At 44.5% G+C, this 17,500-nt stretch overlaps 3 protein-coding genes across 4 annotated transcripts in view; 1 reads left to right on the forward strand and 2 right to left on the reverse strand.

Moving 5' to 3' along the window:
• plekho1a (pleckstrin homology domain containing, family O member 1a) overlaps positions 1–6,615 on the reverse strand; it is a 27,769-nt gene extending 21,154 nt beyond the window's left edge. For both annotated transcript variants that reach the window (XM_061059663.1, XM_061059662.1), the window contains exons 1-2: positions 6,309–6,615; positions 5,146–5,295 (exon numbers count right to left, since the gene is read on the reverse strand). In XM_061059663.1, the coding sequence (XP_060915646.1) occupies positions 5,146–5,295; positions 6,309–6,335 (177 nt within the window). In that variant the 5' untranslated portion in view covers positions 6,336–6,615. The remainder of the gene's footprint in view (positions 1–5,145; positions 5,296–6,308) is intronic.
• Positions 1–17,500, forward strand: part of mllt11 (MLLT11 transcription factor 7 cofactor) — a 163,128-nt gene that overhangs the window by 57,943 nt on the left and 87,685 nt on the right. The gene's annotated exons all lie outside the window — the stretch shown is intronic.
• LOC132991112 (saxitoxin and tetrodotoxin-binding protein 1-like) lies at positions 7,861–14,128 on the reverse strand. The gene is made up of 6 exons (XM_061059731.1): positions 13,963–14,128; positions 13,750–13,895; positions 13,591–13,676; positions 9,677–9,817; positions 9,010–9,129; positions 7,861–7,971 (listed from the first exon to the last, which is right to left on the reverse strand). Exons 1-6 carry the CDS (start codon positions 14,101–14,103, stop codon positions 7,931–7,933), a joined length of 675 nt encoding a protein of 224 aa, XP_060915714.1. The 5' UTR covers positions 14,104–14,128; the 3' UTR covers positions 7,861–7,930.

Consider the following 17,500-nt stretch of genomic DNA (forward strand, 5'->3'; position numbering starts at 1 on the left):
ACTCTCACTCTGATGGAGCTGCACTCTCACACTGACGGAGCTGCACTCTCACTCTGATGGAGCTGCACTCTCACTGATGGAGCTGCACTCTGATGGAGCTGCACTCTCACTCTGATGTAGCTGCACACTGACGGAGCCGCACTCTGATGGAGCTGCTCTCTGACGGAACTGCACTCTCACACTGACGGAGCTGCACTCTCACTCTGATGGAGCTGCACTCTGATGGAGCTGCACTCTCAAACTGACTGAGCTGCACTCTCACTCTGATGGAGCTGCACTCTCACTCTGATGAAGCTGCACTCTGATGGAGCTGCACTCTCACACTGATGGAGCTGCACTCTCACTCTGAAGGAGCTGCACTCTCACTCTGATGGAGCTGCTCTCTCACACTGATGGAGCTGCTCTCTCACACTGACTGAGCTGCACTCTCACTCTGATGGAGCTGCACTCTCACTCTGATGGAGCTGCTCTCTCACTCTGATGGAGCTGCACTCTCACTCTGATGGAGCTGCTCTCTCACACTGATGGAGCTGCACTCTCACTGACGGAGCTGTACTCTCACTCTGACAGAGCTGCTCTCTCACTCTGACTGAGCTGCTCTCTCACACTAACTGAGCTGCACTCTCACTGATGGAGCTGCACTCTGATGGAGCTGCTCTCTGATGGAGCTGCACTCTGATGGAGCTGCACTCTCACACTGACGGAGCTGCACTCTCACTCTGATGTAGCTGCACTCTGATGGAGCTGCTCTCTGATGGAGCTGCACTCTCACACTGATGGAGCTGCACTCTCACTCTGATGTAGCTGCACACTGACGGAGCTGCACTCTGATGGAGCTGCTCTCTGACGGAACTGCACTCTCACACTGATGGAGCTGCACTCTCACTCTGACGGAGCTGCACTCTGACGGAGCTGCACTCTCACTCTGATGGAGCTGCACTCTCACAGTGATGGAGCTGCACTCTCACTGACTGAGCTGCACTGTCACTCTGATGGAGCTGCACTGTCACTCTGATGGAGCTGCACTCTCACTCTGATGGAGCTGCACTCTCACACTGACGGAGCTGCACTCTCACTCTGATGGAGCTGCACTCTCACTGATGGAGCTGCACTCTGATGGAGCTGCACTCTCACTCTGATGTAGCTGCACACTGACGGAGCTGCACTCTGATGGAGCTGCTCTCTGACGGAACTGCACTCTCACACTGACGGAGCTGCACTCTCACTCTGATGGAGCTGCACTCTGATGGAGCTGCACTCTCAAACTGACTGAGCTGCACTCTCACCCTGATGGAGCTGCACTCTCACTCTGATGGAGCTGCACTCTGATGGAGCTGCACTCTCACACTGATGGAGCTGCACTCTCACTCTGATGGAGCTGCTCTCTCACACTGATGGAGCTGCTCTCTCACACTGACTGAGCTGCACTCTCACTCTGATGGAGCTGCACTCTCACTCTGATGGAGCTGCTCTCTCACTCTGATGGAGCTGCACTCTCACTCTGATGGAGCTGCTCTCTCACTCTGATGGAGCTGCACTCTCACACTGATGGAGCTGCACTCTCACTCTGACGGAGCTGCACTCTCACACTGATGGAGGTGCACCCTCACACTGATGGAGCTGCACTCTCACACTGATGGAGCTGCACTCTCACTCTGACGGAGCTGCACTCTCACACTGATGGAGGTGCACCCTCACACTGATGGAGCTGCTCTCTCACTCTGACGGAGCTGCACTCTCACACTGATGGAGCTGCTCTCTCACTCTGATGGAGCTGCACTCTCACACTGATGGAGCTGCACTCTCACTCTGACGGAGCTGCACTCTCACACTGATGGAGGTGCACCCTCACACTGATGGAGCTGCTCTCTCACTCTGACGGAGCTGCACTCTCACACTGATGGAGCTGCTCTCTCACTCTGATGGAGCTGCACTTTCACACTGATGGAGCTGCTCTCTCACTCTGATGGAGCTGCACTCTCACACTAATGGAGCTGCACTCTCACACTGACGGAGCTGCACTCTGATGGAGCTGCACTCTCACTCTGACGGAGCTGCACTCTCACACTGACGGAGCTGCACTCTCACTCTGATGGAGCTGCACTCTCACACTGACGGAGCTTCACTCTGATGGAGCTGCACTCTCACTCTGACGGAGCTGCACTCTCACACTGACGGAGCTGCACTCTCACACTGACGGAGCTGCACTCTCACACTGACGGAGCTGCACTCTCACTCTGATGGAGCTGCACTCTCACACTGACTGAGCTGCACTCTCACACTGACGGAGCTGCACTCTCACTCTGATGGAGCTGCACTCTCACACTGATGAGCTGTATAAATAAAGGTTGATTAAATGAATGAATGTGAGATGAGTTTCACCGTTTCAAACAAAGCTTCCTCCCGGAATGGAGCGAGAAAGGACGCCTCAAAGACCACAACAACACTCTCTTCATCGTAAAGGTAACGGCTCCAGAGCGTCTGCACACATGTTAGATGAAGTGTGGATCCGCTGACAGCCCTGAACTGATTTAACCCCTCAGTGGTTATATTAATAATCGTCAGATCCATATTAACAGACTTTATTTACAGAGCTTTTATTTTGAAGGCACACAGAGGTGGAATTGTTCTCCTGATCTCTGGAAAGTTTGAGCATCACACCTCTGATAAATACTGCGGCGCAGTTCCTACCAACTCTCTGCAGACGCTCACTCTGGCTGTTAGCGCCCCCTGTCTGTGAGGCTGACTTACAGAGATGCAGTGAGAGCAACATTTAACCCTTTACTGTATGTGTCTTTGACTCATTTACTCATCATCATGACACAGCGTTGTGTGCTTATCGCTTCATGTGGTCAGAAACATTCAGAGCAGCTTGAAGTCTGAGGACGAGCTGAGCGTGATGCCGAGTCATCTCCAAACACGCTGAGTCAGGCCCACAGATCACATGACCTGTGATGTCACATTCTGTCTTTATGAAAAGTAAATGTCCTGAGAGAGACCAGAGATATATTTAGACACACACAGACACACACACACACACACACATATTATCTAACACACAGGGAGGCCGCTGGCTGAGCAGTCAACACGTGTCACTGAATCAAAGATCTTCATCTGACACAGCTGAGCCTGCAGCTACACACACACACACACACACTGACACACACACACTGACACACACACACACACACACACAGACACACACACACACAGACACACACACACAGACACAGACACACACACACACACACACAGACACACACACACAGACACGAACGCACACACACACACACACACACACACACAGACACACACACACAGACACACACACACAGACACGCACGCACGCGCACACACACACACACACACACACACACACACACACACACACACACACACAGACACACAGACACACACACACACAGACACACACACACAGAGACACACATACACACAGACACACACACACAGACACGCACACACAGACACACACACACACACAGACACACACACTCACACACACACACACACACAGACACACACACACACAGACACGCACACACACACACACACAGACACACACACACACACACACACAGACACACACACAGACACACACACACACAGACACACACACACACACACACAGACACACACACACACACAGACACACAGACACACACACACACACACACACACACACACAGACACAGACACACACACACAGACACACACACACACACACTCACACACACACACACAGACACACACAGACACACAGACACACACACACACAGACACACACACACACACACACACACACACAAACACAGACACACACACACACACACAGACACACACAGACACACACACACAGAGACACACACACACACACACAGAGAGACACACACAGACACGCACACACACACAGACACACACACACACACACACAGACACACACACACACAGATACGCACACACACAGACACACACAGACACATACACACAGAGACACACACACACACACACACTCACACACACACACACACACACATACACACACACACACACACAAACACAGACACACACACAGACACACACAGACACACACACACAGAGACACACACACACACACACACACAGAGACACACACAGACACGCACACACACACAGACACACACACACACACACACACAGATACGCACACACACAGACACACACAGACACATACACACAGAGACACACACACACACACACTCACACACACACACACACACACACACACACACACACACACAGACACACACACACAGACACACACACACAGACACACACACACACACACACACACACAGACACACACACAGACACACACACACACACACACAGACACACACACACACACACACACACACACACACACACACACACACACACACACACACACACTGGGCCTGTGATTGTTGGAGCTGCATGCTGTTGTCTAATCTCAGCAGAGATGTTGAATGTGATTATTCACTAAAGAAAATAATTTAAAAAACAGAGCAGAAATAAATTCACACTTCAGACCGTCGTCATGTGAGGTCGTGATGTGACGTCGTGATGTGACGTCGTCATGTGATGTCGTGATGTGACGTCGTGTGACGTCGATTAGAGGAAGAGATCAGATATTAATCCTGCAGCATGTGAGTATCTGCATCCAGAGAAAATCTAGAGTGAAGTCACTCTGACAGCAAACAGCTGCTGACACTCGACTCAAACTCACAGCCAAAGGACCTGCCAGAAATTACCCACAATCCTCTCTGTCCTGTCCAACACGCTGAAATCACCAGCTGGCCCAGAGAGTCTCACAGCCAGTGGGCTTCAGTCTGACTCTTTATCAAACACGTCGTCTCAGAACATTATACCTTACACTGTGTACAAACAGCTGTTCATAAAGATGGACGTCTCTGCCTCCTCTGTTGTACAAAAGTGAAGCTAAAATACCTTCACGACAGGCGCTGAAGTCAGTTGAAGCCGTCGGCTCTTCGCAGTCTTGACCTCCTCAGTGTTTAATTTTTCTGTCCCATTTGTTAATATGGAGGAGGCGGAGCTTATAGTGCAGCCAGCCAGCAGGGGGAGCTGTAACAGTAAACACGTCCTCACCTCTTTGTCCGAGATGTACAGGTGATCTCCTCTCAGGATCACGTAGCGGCTCCTCCACAGCTCCCTGAAGATCCCACGGCCGCAGAACTTCCTGATCCAGCCCGCCTTCTCCGGCTGCTGGACGGGCTGATGGACCGAGACCTGAGCGCCCTGAAACACAAAACCAGCGCTCACAGTCAGAAAGAGATCACCTGTACATCTTGGACAAAGAGGTGAGGACAGATCCTGACCCTCAGATATCCTGACCCTCAGATATCCTGACCCTCAGATCCTGACCCTCTGATCCTGACCCTCAGATCCTGACCCTCAGATGACCTCTGACCCTGTATTTGATGCTAAAGACTAAAATGTAAACTGATCTTCATCATTCAGGCTGACGTCTCAGAAACACCAGAATGAAATATTCCTCTGAACACTGAGCGCCATCTCACCCCGTCTAGTCATGGTTTGATATTGTTATTATTGTTATTATTATCATAATAATTATTATTGTTATTATTATTATTTCTATTATTATTATTACTATTATTATTGTTATTATTATCATAATAATTATTATTGTTATTATTACTATTATTATTGTTATTATTATTATCATCATAATAATTATTATTGTTATTATTATTACTATTATTATTGTTATTATTATCATAATTATTATTATTATTATTGTTATTATTATTATTATTATTATTATATTATGATTATAATTCTCATGTCTGAGTCTGATTCAGCTGCTGCTTCATGTTTACAGCCTTAATATGAAGATCATAAATCTGTGTGTGAGTGTGTGTGTGTGTGTGTGTGTGTGTGTGTGTGTGACATTAGAGCAGTAGGATTGTTCAGCTGTGAACTCATTTGCATATTTCTGCAGCACGAGGACTTTAACAATGATAGAATATAAACATAGATATGATCACGTGATAATTCATTTTATGATTACGTTGATGTCGCCGACACAGAATAATAATCGATCTGATGAAGATGATGATGAGGATGAGGATGAATGGATGGATAAAGGATAAAGGATAAAGGATAAAGGATAAAGGATGAAGGATAAAGGATAAAGGATAAAGGATGAAGGATGCTGATGATGAGGAGGATGAAAGAGGGATTTTACCGCGCTCAGTAACGGAGATAAAAAACGGGATTCCCGCTCTTACCCGTCTGCTCGGGTTGCTCTTCTTCATCCTCCTCCTCCTCCTCGCTCCGGTCCGCCGCTCCGGGGCTCTCCTGCAGTCACACCGACGGGGAGGAGGTTCTGCCCAGCCAGGCGGAGAGGTTCGGCCCGGCCTCCGTCGCTCGGTGCCCGGTGGGTCCTGGTGTCGGTGAATCCGTTAGTCCGAGCGGTTTCTCCTCAGCTCCGCGTCTGTTGTCTGAAACACCGAGGCAGCATCCTCCCGGTGTGTGTGAGTGTGTGTGTGTGAGTGTGTGTGTGTGTGTGTTGGGAGGCAGATGCTCTCTCTCTCTCTCTCTCGCTCTCTCTTTGAACACGCGTACACGCGCTCTGACACGCGGACGCGCACGGTATCCTACATTCTGTTAAAGGAGCCCGACAGCGCCACCCAGCGGCTCAGAGACTCCTCACCTGAAACTAAGAGAGGAGGATGAGGTCTAAAGTTTTATTATTTGTAAATTATAATAAATTAAAATAAATAAAAGACTCAGAGATGATCTTATTATCTTTATAAATCTAAAGACTTCATGTTTGGAGCGCCCTACATGTACAGAGGTTTTAGTCCTCGTCACAGTGGCTGTGGGTTCGAATCCGATCATCCCACTCACTTTCCTCCCAACAGCTGTCTGCTTTAATAAATAATAATATAATCATATTTTCAATGTAGAAATTGAAGAACTGTAGAAACATGACATCGTGTTTATTAGAGTTCATATCACACTCTGTCAAACATCTCACAGCCTGTCTGAGGTTAAGATCATATTAATAAACGTTGTGTCATGATCTGATATAATAAACGCTGTGTCATGATCTGATATTAATAAACACTGAGTCATGATCTAATATTAATAAACCCTGTGTCATGATCTAATATTAATAAACGCTGTGTTATGATCTGATCATATTAATAAACACTGTGTCATGATCTAATATTAATAAACGCTGTGTCATGATCTAATATTAATAAACGCTGTGTCATGATCTGATCATATTAATAAACGCTGAGTCATGATCTGATCATATTAATAAATGCTGAGTCATGATCTGATCATAATAAACATTGTGTCATGATCTGGTATTAATAAACACCGAGTCATGATCTAATATTAATAAACATGTCATGATCTGATATTAATAAATGCTGAGTCATGATCTAATATTAATAAACGCTGTGTCATGATCTGATCATATTAATAAACGCTGTGTCATGATCTGATATTAATAAACACTGAGTCATGATCAGATCACAGGAGAGCAGCACGAACAATGTGAACAACTGTTTGTATTTATAATCATCGACTTGTCTCAGATTTAAACTCAGAAAGTCTGAAGCTTAAAATCTGAGAGAGGATCAAATATTCAAATATTCAGGATGAATGATTTAAAAATCCTGAATATTAAGGAAATATAAAAACATAAATGGGCGGACATGACTCTGACTCAGATTGCTGAAGGTTATAATTCTGTTGATAAATGTTTGATTATTTTCTCCTTTTTCACATATTCTGCAAAAAGTAAAAATCAAATGTAAACAAATATTAAAAGTTGACTTTGTTTAATTCAAAGAAACAAAAAGAAAACTTCAAATCATTTCTTTGTCTTCTTGTTTCAGGCGTCTTTCTCGTCGTCCTTCTTCTCCAGACAAAACTCTGCAGAGACACAAACAGGAGATGATGAAATGTTCCTGCAGGGGGCGCTGGAGTCCCATCGATGGCGGTCTCCATGCTGGAAATGCTGTCTCAGTCTAACTTTCAGTCAACCTAACGACAGGCTGAGAGCTGGAGCTGAGGCGGGTTTTAAACCTCCTGACAAACCGTTACACCGCGCCCACCTGTCAATCAGGTCAGCTACACGCCTTATTGTGAATAACTCTTATCCTTCATCAAATCAAAACTGATGAGTCATCAAAACATTCACCCCCCGTACAGTGTGTGTCCATCGAGACATGAGCTAATCACACCTATTTGGTTTTTTGAACCAGGCTGTAAACATGTTAATCTCTGCTGTAAAAACAGGCTTTTTAGAATGGGTGTGTATGTGACTTCCTGTGCTTCTGCAGCCAGCCTCTAGTGGACACTCCAGGAACTGCAGGATGTACACTTCGGCTTAAAAACACTTAATGTACAGCTCAAACTGTTCTCTAAACAGAGCAGCCATGTTGGATTTTGATCTGGTGTTATTAAAGTTCTCTGAGTGATGACATCAGGGGGCGTTCCTGATCCAACCAGCAGCTTGGAATGTCTGACTTCTGACATCAACTGGAACGCACCATTATTTTAGCTTTCACTGAAACTGGTTGTAGCATCCATGCAAACACTTACACAAAGACTCGGTGTGACCGCCGTCAAGATAGAAAACTGAGTGTTACAAGCATCTATGCTAACAATTTTGCTTCCACTTAAATGCAGTTTTACCAAAACATGTAGCTTCCACTAAAGGATTTCAGTAGCATCTGTTGACACTCTTTAAAGGATGTCAGGATGTATGCTATATTTTAGCTTAGGTTGTAGTAGCATCTATTTCTGCTCATTAGCTTCCATTTAACAGGATATTAGGAAACCTCTGCTAAACAAATGCTAAGTGTTAGCATGCTGCTGCAGAAAAGACTTTTGACCTTTGACCTTGTTTCTATTCTTGAGCAGTTGAACAAGATGATGAATCAGAAACATCTTTGTATGATCTCTGACCTGCCTTCCCGTCATATTTGAAATGTGATGGGACCATGAACTTCAGACACTCTGCGATCTCTCTGTGGACGCTGCGAGCAGCTGTCAGCTCCTCCGTGTCCAGGTGTTTCCCTTCCTGCCCTGAGAGACAGAACAGGAGGTCATTATGAGCGTCGAGTCACTCCTGTTTAAAACATAACACATGCTGCTAAACCTTTCCTAACTTCACTTTCCCCTGAAAGAATATCTGACGACTAACTCACATCTCTATTGATCAGAACAGTCTTAGATAGCTCATTATAACCATATCATCATCATCATCATCATCATCATCATCACCACCATCATCATCATCATCATCATCACCATCACCATCACCATCACCATCATCACCATCATCACCATCATCATCATCATCATCATCATCATCATCATCACCATCACCATCACCATCATCACCATCATCATCATCATCATCATCATCATCATCATCATCACCATCACCACCATCATCACCACCATCATCATCATCATCATCATCATCATCATCACCATCACCATCACCATCACCATCATCACCACCATCATCATCATCATCATCATCATCATCACCATCACCATCATCATCATCATCATCATCATCATCATCATCATCAGCTGTTCAGTCATGCTCTGCTGTTGGTCTTACTGTAGATGAGCAGCATCCTCCCTGCTGTGCCATCAAACACTCCGCTGTAGATAATGAGCAGACAGTGAGGACAGCTCTGGTACACATTTAATTTCCCCTCATCATCGTACGGAGACACTTCCCCATCGAAGTCCTGGAGCCCTGGAAATAACAAATGAACAGAAACAGAAATACGGGTCAACAAGAGGTTCACTCAGATCACGAGCTACAGTCTGCTGCTTTCTTTAGATTCTCCCTTTCTTCGCTCCCAGTCAGACGCATTTTATTCCCAAGGTAACCCCCGACTTCTACCAACAGTTAACCATCACCATCAGCTAAAGTTGACTCATCACCATCATCTAAAGGTGACTCATCACTCCATCTAAAGGTGACTCATCACTCCATCTAGAGGTGACTCATCACTCCTTCTAAAGGTGACTCATCACTCCTTCTAAAGGTGACTCATCACTCCATCTAGAGGTGACTCATCACTCCTTCTAAAGGTGACTCATCACTCCTAAAGGTGACGCATCACTCCTTCTAAAGGTGACTCATCACTCCTAAAGGTGACTCATCACTCCATCTAAAGGTGAGTCATCACTCCTTCTAAAGGTGACTCATCACTCCTAAAGGTGACTCATCACTCCATCTAAAGGTGACTCATCACTCCTTCTAAAGGTGACTCATCACTCCTAAAGGTGGCGCATCACTCCTAAAGGTGACGCATCACTCCTTCTAAAGGTGACTCATCACTCCATCTAAAGGTGACTCATCACTCCTAAAGGTGACTCATCACTCCTTCTACAGGTGACTCATCACTCCTAAAGGTGACTCATCACTCCATCTAAAGGTGACTCATCACTCCTAAAGGTGACGCATCACTCCTAAAGGTGACTCATCACTTCTTCTAAAGGAGACTCATCAGTCCTAAAGGTGACACATCACTCCTTCTAAAGGTGACTCATCACTCCTTCTAAAGGTGACTCATCATTCCTAAAGGTGACTCATCACTCCATCTAAAGGTGACTCATCACTCCTAAAGGTGACTCATCACTCCTAAAGGTGACGCATCACTCCTAAAGGTGACACATCACTCCTTCTAAAGGTGACTCATCACTCCTTCTAAAGGTGACTCATCATTCCTAAAGGTGACTCATCACTCCATCTAAAGGTGACTCATCACTCCTAAAGGTGATGCATCACTCCTTCTAAAGGTGACTCATCACTCCTAAAGGTGACTCATCACTCCATCTAGAAGTGACTCATCACTCCTTCTAAAGGTGACTCATCACTCCTAAAGGTGACTCATCACTCCTTCTAAAGGTGACTCATCACTCCTTCTAAAGGTGACTCATCACTCCTAAAGGTGACTCATCACTCCTAAAGGTGACTCATCACTCCTTCTAAAGGTGACTCATCACTCCTAAAGGTGACTCATCACTCCTTCTAAAGGTGACTCATCACTCCTTCTAAAGGTGACGCATCACTCCATCTAAAGGTGACGCATCACTCCATCTAGAAGTGACTCATCACTCCTTCTAAAGGTGACTCATCACTCCTAAAGGTGACTCATCACTCCTTCTAAAGGTGACTCATCACTCCTTCTAAAGGTGACTCATCACTCCTAAAGGTGACTCATCACTCCTAAAGGTGACGCATCACTCCATCTAGAAGTGACTCATCACTCCATCTAAATGTGACTCATCACTCCATCTAGAGGTGACTCATCACTCCTAAAGGTAACTCATCACTCCTTCTAAAGGTGACTCATCACTCTATCTAGAGGTGACTCATCACTCCATCTAGAGGTGACTCATCACTCCATCTAGAGGTGACTCATCACTCCTAAAGGTGACTCATCACTCCTTCTAAAGGTGACTCATCACTCCTTCTAAAGGTGACTCATCACTCCTTCTAAAGGTGACGCATCACTCCTAAAGGTGACTCATCACTTCTTCTAAAGGAGACTCATCACTCCTAAAGGTGACGCATCACTCATTCTAAAGGTGATGCATCACTCCATCTAGAAGTGACTCATCACTCCATCTAAAGGTGACTCATCACTCCATCTAGAGGTGACTCATCACTCCTTCTAAAGGTGACTCATCATTCCTAAAGGTGACTCATCACTCCATCTAAAGGTGACTCATCACTCCTTCTAAAGGTGACTCATCATTCCTAAAGGTGACTCATCACTCCATCTAAAGGTGACTCATCACTCCTAAAGGTGATGCATCACTCCATCTAAAGGTGACGCATCACTCCATCTAAAGGTGACTCATCACTCCATCTAAAGGTGACGCATCACTCCTTCTAAAGGTGACTCATCACTCCATCTAAAGGTGACTCATCACTCCATCTAAAGGTGACTCATCACTCCTAAAGGTAACGCATCACTCCATCTAAAGGTGACTCATCACTCCTTCTAAAGGTGACTCATCACTCCATCTAAAGGTGACGCATCACTCCTTCTAAAGGTGACTCATCACTCCTTCTAAAGGTGACGCATCACTCCATCTAAAGGTGACTCATCACTCCTAAAGGTGACTCATCACTCCTTCTAAAGGTGACGCATCACTCCATCTAAAGGTGACTCATCACTCCTAAAGGTGACTCATCACTCCTTCTAAAGGTGACGCATCACTCCATCTAAAGGTGACTCATCACTCCATCTAAAGGTGACTCATCACTCCTAAAGGTGACTCATCACTCCATCTAAATGTGACTTATCACTTCTAAAAGTGACTCATCACTCCTAAAGGTGACGCATCACTCCTAAAGGTGACTCATCACTCCACCTAAAGGTGACTCATCACTCCTTCTAAAGGTGACTCATCACTCCATCTAAAGGTGACTCATTACTCCTAAAGGTGACGCATCACTCCATCTAAAGGTGACTCATCACTCCATCTAAAGGTGATGCATCACTCCTTCTAAAGGTGACTCATCACACCTTCTAAAGGTGACTCATCACTCCTTCTAAAGGTGACTCATCACTCCATCTAAAGGTGACTCATCACTCCTTCTAAAGGTGACGCATCACTCCATCTAGAAGTGACTCATCACTCCATCTAGAGGTGACTCATCACTCCTTCTAAAGGTGACGCATCACTCCATCTAGAAGTGACTCATCACTCCATCTAAATGTGACTCATCACTCCATCTAGAGGTGACTCATCACTCCTAAAGGTAACTCATCACTCCTTCTAAAGGTGACTCATCACTCTATCTAGAGGTGACTCATCACTCCATCTAGAGGTGACTCATCACTCCATCTAGAGGTGACTCATCACTCCTAAAGGTGACTCATCACTCCTTCTAAAGGTGACTCATCACTCCTTCTAAAGGTGACGCATCACTCCATCTAGAGGTGACTGATCACTCCTAAAGGTGACTCATCACTCCTTCTAAAGGTGACGCATCACTCCATCTAGAGGTAACTCATCACTCCTAAAGGTGACTCATCACTCCATCTAAAGGTGCCTCATCACTCCATTTAAAGGTGACTCATCACTCATAAAGGTGACTCATCACTCCATCTAAAGGTGACTCATCACTCCATTCAAAGGTGACTCATCACTCCTTCTAAAGGTGAGTCATCACTTCTTCTAAAGGTGACTGCAAAGTTTACAAAGATGTTTGTCTGTGCCAAATATCCTGCAGCACTAGACTCCCCCTAAAGATGTAGCCCCTTAAAAAAGAAACTCCTAAATCCTTTTACCATTACCCCTGATTCCTAACAAAGGAAACCCGTGACTCTGTTCTTAAAGGAGCCCTGACCCTTTTAGAACATGCTTCTACTTCCAAGCTGTTCATATGTCGAACCCTCTGAACCTCTTTTATTGTCTGACCAAAAAACTGAATCAACTTCGGACAATGACTTTTGCAAAGTTTAAATTGTTTAGAAAAGTTTAGAACTCGTTAGTGAGACTCACCTGGACCGGCCAGCTGGAGGGTCTGGTTGGACGCCTCGGGGTCAGGAACTGACATGTTGACATAGAAGGTCAGACACTTGTCGTTCCTGGCAAACACACAAAGACCTGTTCAAAACGAGACCCAAACCTGGACCTGTGAGGAGATGTGAGGTCCCTTACACAATGTTTCTCTCCACAAACAGGAAGCTGTTGTTGTCGTTGTTGAGGCTCATCTCCACCAGGGAACTGTTGGCTCCTGACAGCAGCATCACTCCTGCTGGGTAATCTGTGAAGGCTTCCACCAGGACCCAGCTCGCCCCCTTTAGCTGCAGGATCAGACAGTTACTCCTGCTGGTCTAGAGCACAGGTTCAGGTTCTGATGTACCTTCTCACCTTGTGTACGTCTTCTCCCTTCACCTTCTCGGGCATCTTACACTCCTCGGGTGCAGGCGCTGCGTTGGAGCTCAGCACCAGCAGAACCAGCAGAACCACTCGGACCAGGACCGACATCTCGACTCGACTGAACCTCTCCATGTTGTGAGATCCTGGAGCGTGTTCTCTTATAAAGGTCTCTGATTGAGCGGTCAGTCCAAAGTGTCTGTTTGTTTTCAACAGAGCTGGAAGCCGTTGAGACCCTGGACCCTGACCTGGGACTCCAGGACGCAGGAGGACCAAACCCCTGCGCCTTGTAGAGTTTGTTTTTGTATAAACTGAGAAAGAACACAAACCCTGAACGTACACGCAGTACCAGCACTGAGCACTGAGCACAAGGGGGAGCTTAATCTATCTGAGTCACAGTTTTAATAGGAAGCCTCACACACAAACAGTCCTCGCAGACTTTGACATGTTTTTCAGAACCTGGAGCTGACTCATCACAGCTGAACTTATAGAAACAGGTCAGAAGTCATGATGTTTACAACAGGAACAAAAACAGCTGATCTGAAGGTTGACGTCTCCTTTCTGTGTTTACAGACGCTGCAGTTTGGACTTGTTGTCTGAGCCCTGCAGGGGGTCCACACCGTCCTGACCTGGCTGCTCCTCGGCTCAGCTGGTCTCGTTTATGGTGATAAGAAGTCAATATTCAGACACTTGTTGTGATGATATATTTTAATTTAAAACATTAATGAGACGTGAAACAACAAATCAACACATTAAAGATTTAAAGACTTCAGATCTATGAACGTTCAGCGTCTGCTGCCCGGACGAACACTTCCTGCTGCTCTGTCGCTGCTCGGACCCGTTGATGACATCACTTCCTCCAAGAAACTGAGAGAGAGAGACAGAGAGACAGAGAGTTGGAGTCAAGGTCTTATTACACCGATATTTAAAAGTGGTGACAAAAGTGACCCTCAGAACTACAGAGGGATATGTGTGACCAGCTGTTTGGGCAGAGTGCTCTGCAGCATCATAAACTCCCGGCTCGTTGACTTCTTAAAAGAACACAACGTCCTGCATAAAAGTCAGATTGGATTCCTGCCTCACCATCGTACATCAGATCATATCTTCACCCTCAGCACTCTCATTAACCACCATGTACACCAAAAGAAAAAGAAAATGTATCCTTGTTTTGTAGACTTCAGGAAGGCCTTTGACTCCATTTGGCATGAAGGACTCTTTTACAAATTACTAGAAAGTGGCATAGGGGGGAAAACCTATGATTTAATTAAAACCATGTATGTAAATAACACATGTGCAATTAACCCTCATGCTTTGTTCCTTTTTACTACCCTTTCAGCTTGTTCGTGGCCAAAAATGGCCACTAACAGACTGATTCAAATTTTTTTTAGATTTTGTATGTTTTTTGCTACTTTTACTGCATAATGTTTTTAACTAACATCAGTGCTTGTCATAAATATATATATATATATATATATATATATTCTCAATGCTACTGGTATTTCTTATATATATAGTAGCACAGTCTGAGATATGTAACTTACTAACAGCAACAGTGATTTCAATGCATTTTTATTTTTTGTGCAGTGACAGAAAAACATAAAAACTCCCTCTCAGCTTGTTCGTGGCCAAAAGTGGCCACCTCTTGTTTACATTCTGAAAATGCTATAAAATGTATATATATTAAAGGATTTGTCCACTTTCACCACTTGATTTTTTAAATTTGCTTCAGTCCTTGTCATGAAAACCAAAATTTCATTCAAATTCAGAATTTTAACCCTTTAAATGCCTGTTAGATCACAATATGCTAATGATGTAAAAAGGGAGAAAAGCGTAAAATCACAATTTTTTACCAAATAATACATGCTATCTGATAATTTTTTTAACCATCATTGCAGCTAAATGTATGTCAATAATTAGGAGTACCAATGATTTTTATGCATCACTAATTTTTTGTGCAGTGACAGAAAAACAGAAAAAAAACCCTCTCAGCTTGTTCGTGGCCAAAAGTGGCCACCTCTTGTTTATATTCTGAAAATGCTATAAAATTTATATATATTAAAGGATTTGTCCACTTTCACCACTTGATTTTTTAAATTTGCTTTGCTTTGCTGAACATGAAAGTCAAAAATGTAATAAATTCCAGAATTTTAACCCTTTAAATACCAGTTAGATTACATATTACCACTAACTTTCCAGGGAAAAAAGAGAGAAAGTTGGAATTTTTTCACATGAAACGGCGAAGCAAGCGGAGTTAGCGCTACACTTTTTACATGAATATAAGTACAAAATATGAAAACGAACAGTCTTCATGAACCCACGGTTACTTTAAGAGATATGCAGGAGCTTTACAAAACTAGCAAAAGAGCATGGGAGCTAGGGACAAGCCATGACAGACATATATGAATGTGGCGATGAGCTAAGCTAGCGTTCATGAGCATCATAGCTAAAGTACCTTAAAACCTTCAAAACACATTTAAAACACATCCTGACACACACTAAAGGATGGCGTTAGCTTCTACATGCTATAGAAGAATATATAGACCACATTTATGTGATTTCTGACATTAACTCACCTGTAAATAACAGGGAAATAATGAGACAACTACAGGGAGCCTATAGTGTTTCCTTTCCTGCTTCTGCCAGTCTGAAGACGAGGGCTACCGAGCACACTGAGCTTTCTCACTTGGAGGATACGCCTCCTTGTGGAACAAATTGGAACCACACTCTAAATTAAAATATTTCAATGATAGATACTCACAAAAAGATGGCAGCATTGTTTTAATTTTAGAGCTGTTATTTAAATCATGATGTGTTGAGCTAAATCAGCCTCTCTGGTCACCACAAGATGGCAGCATTGCCTTAATTTTAGAGCGGGCCCTGTAGCCTATCATGTATGAGACATTTGAAACTAACTTGACTTTAGAGCGTTATTAACCGTTATTAACATGTTTGGTACCAATGGATGCAGTATATCGTGGACTTTCATTAGATAGCTGTATATCCCCTCTAGCTTTAGAATTGAGCCTGTGACGCCGTCCGAAAAATAGTAACATTTATGTTGGCTGAGGGCACACTAACATTAGACAACAAGTTAACCGTTAGCGATAGCTAGCTAACGAAAAGACCGCTAGCTAACTGGTAAACCGTTAGCGCGAGCTATTCTGTGAAATTGCACGGTTGACTAATGTAACACTAATGTAACATTAGTCAACCTAACATGTTAGCTAGAGAGAGTTACAGCCACTTCCTGTTTATGGCGATGTGATTTGTGGACTTCCTGTTGGATATTGAGCATGGGTGCAGGAGGGTTTATTGTAGGTGTTGTCAAGATGGATACGTATAGCAAAATTCAGCAGTGTAGGTTCAACGTGCTGCGGGGGCTGAATGTTTGAAATATTGTAGGGGGCGCCACTGAGCCATTAAGCCACGCCCACTCACTTAAACAGTATCAAATGTTTGACTTTACTACCAGGATTATATGTATGAAGTTTCAGGACTGAACGACTATGTTAAGCCTGTGAAAAAACTTCTT

Source organism: Labrus mixtus, chromosome 16, assembly GCF_963584025.1.
Source record: "Labrus mixtus chromosome 16, fLabMix1.1, whole genome shotgun sequence".
NCBI classification, from domain to species: Eukaryota; Metazoa; Chordata; class Actinopteri; order Labriformes; family Labridae; genus Labrus; species Labrus mixtus.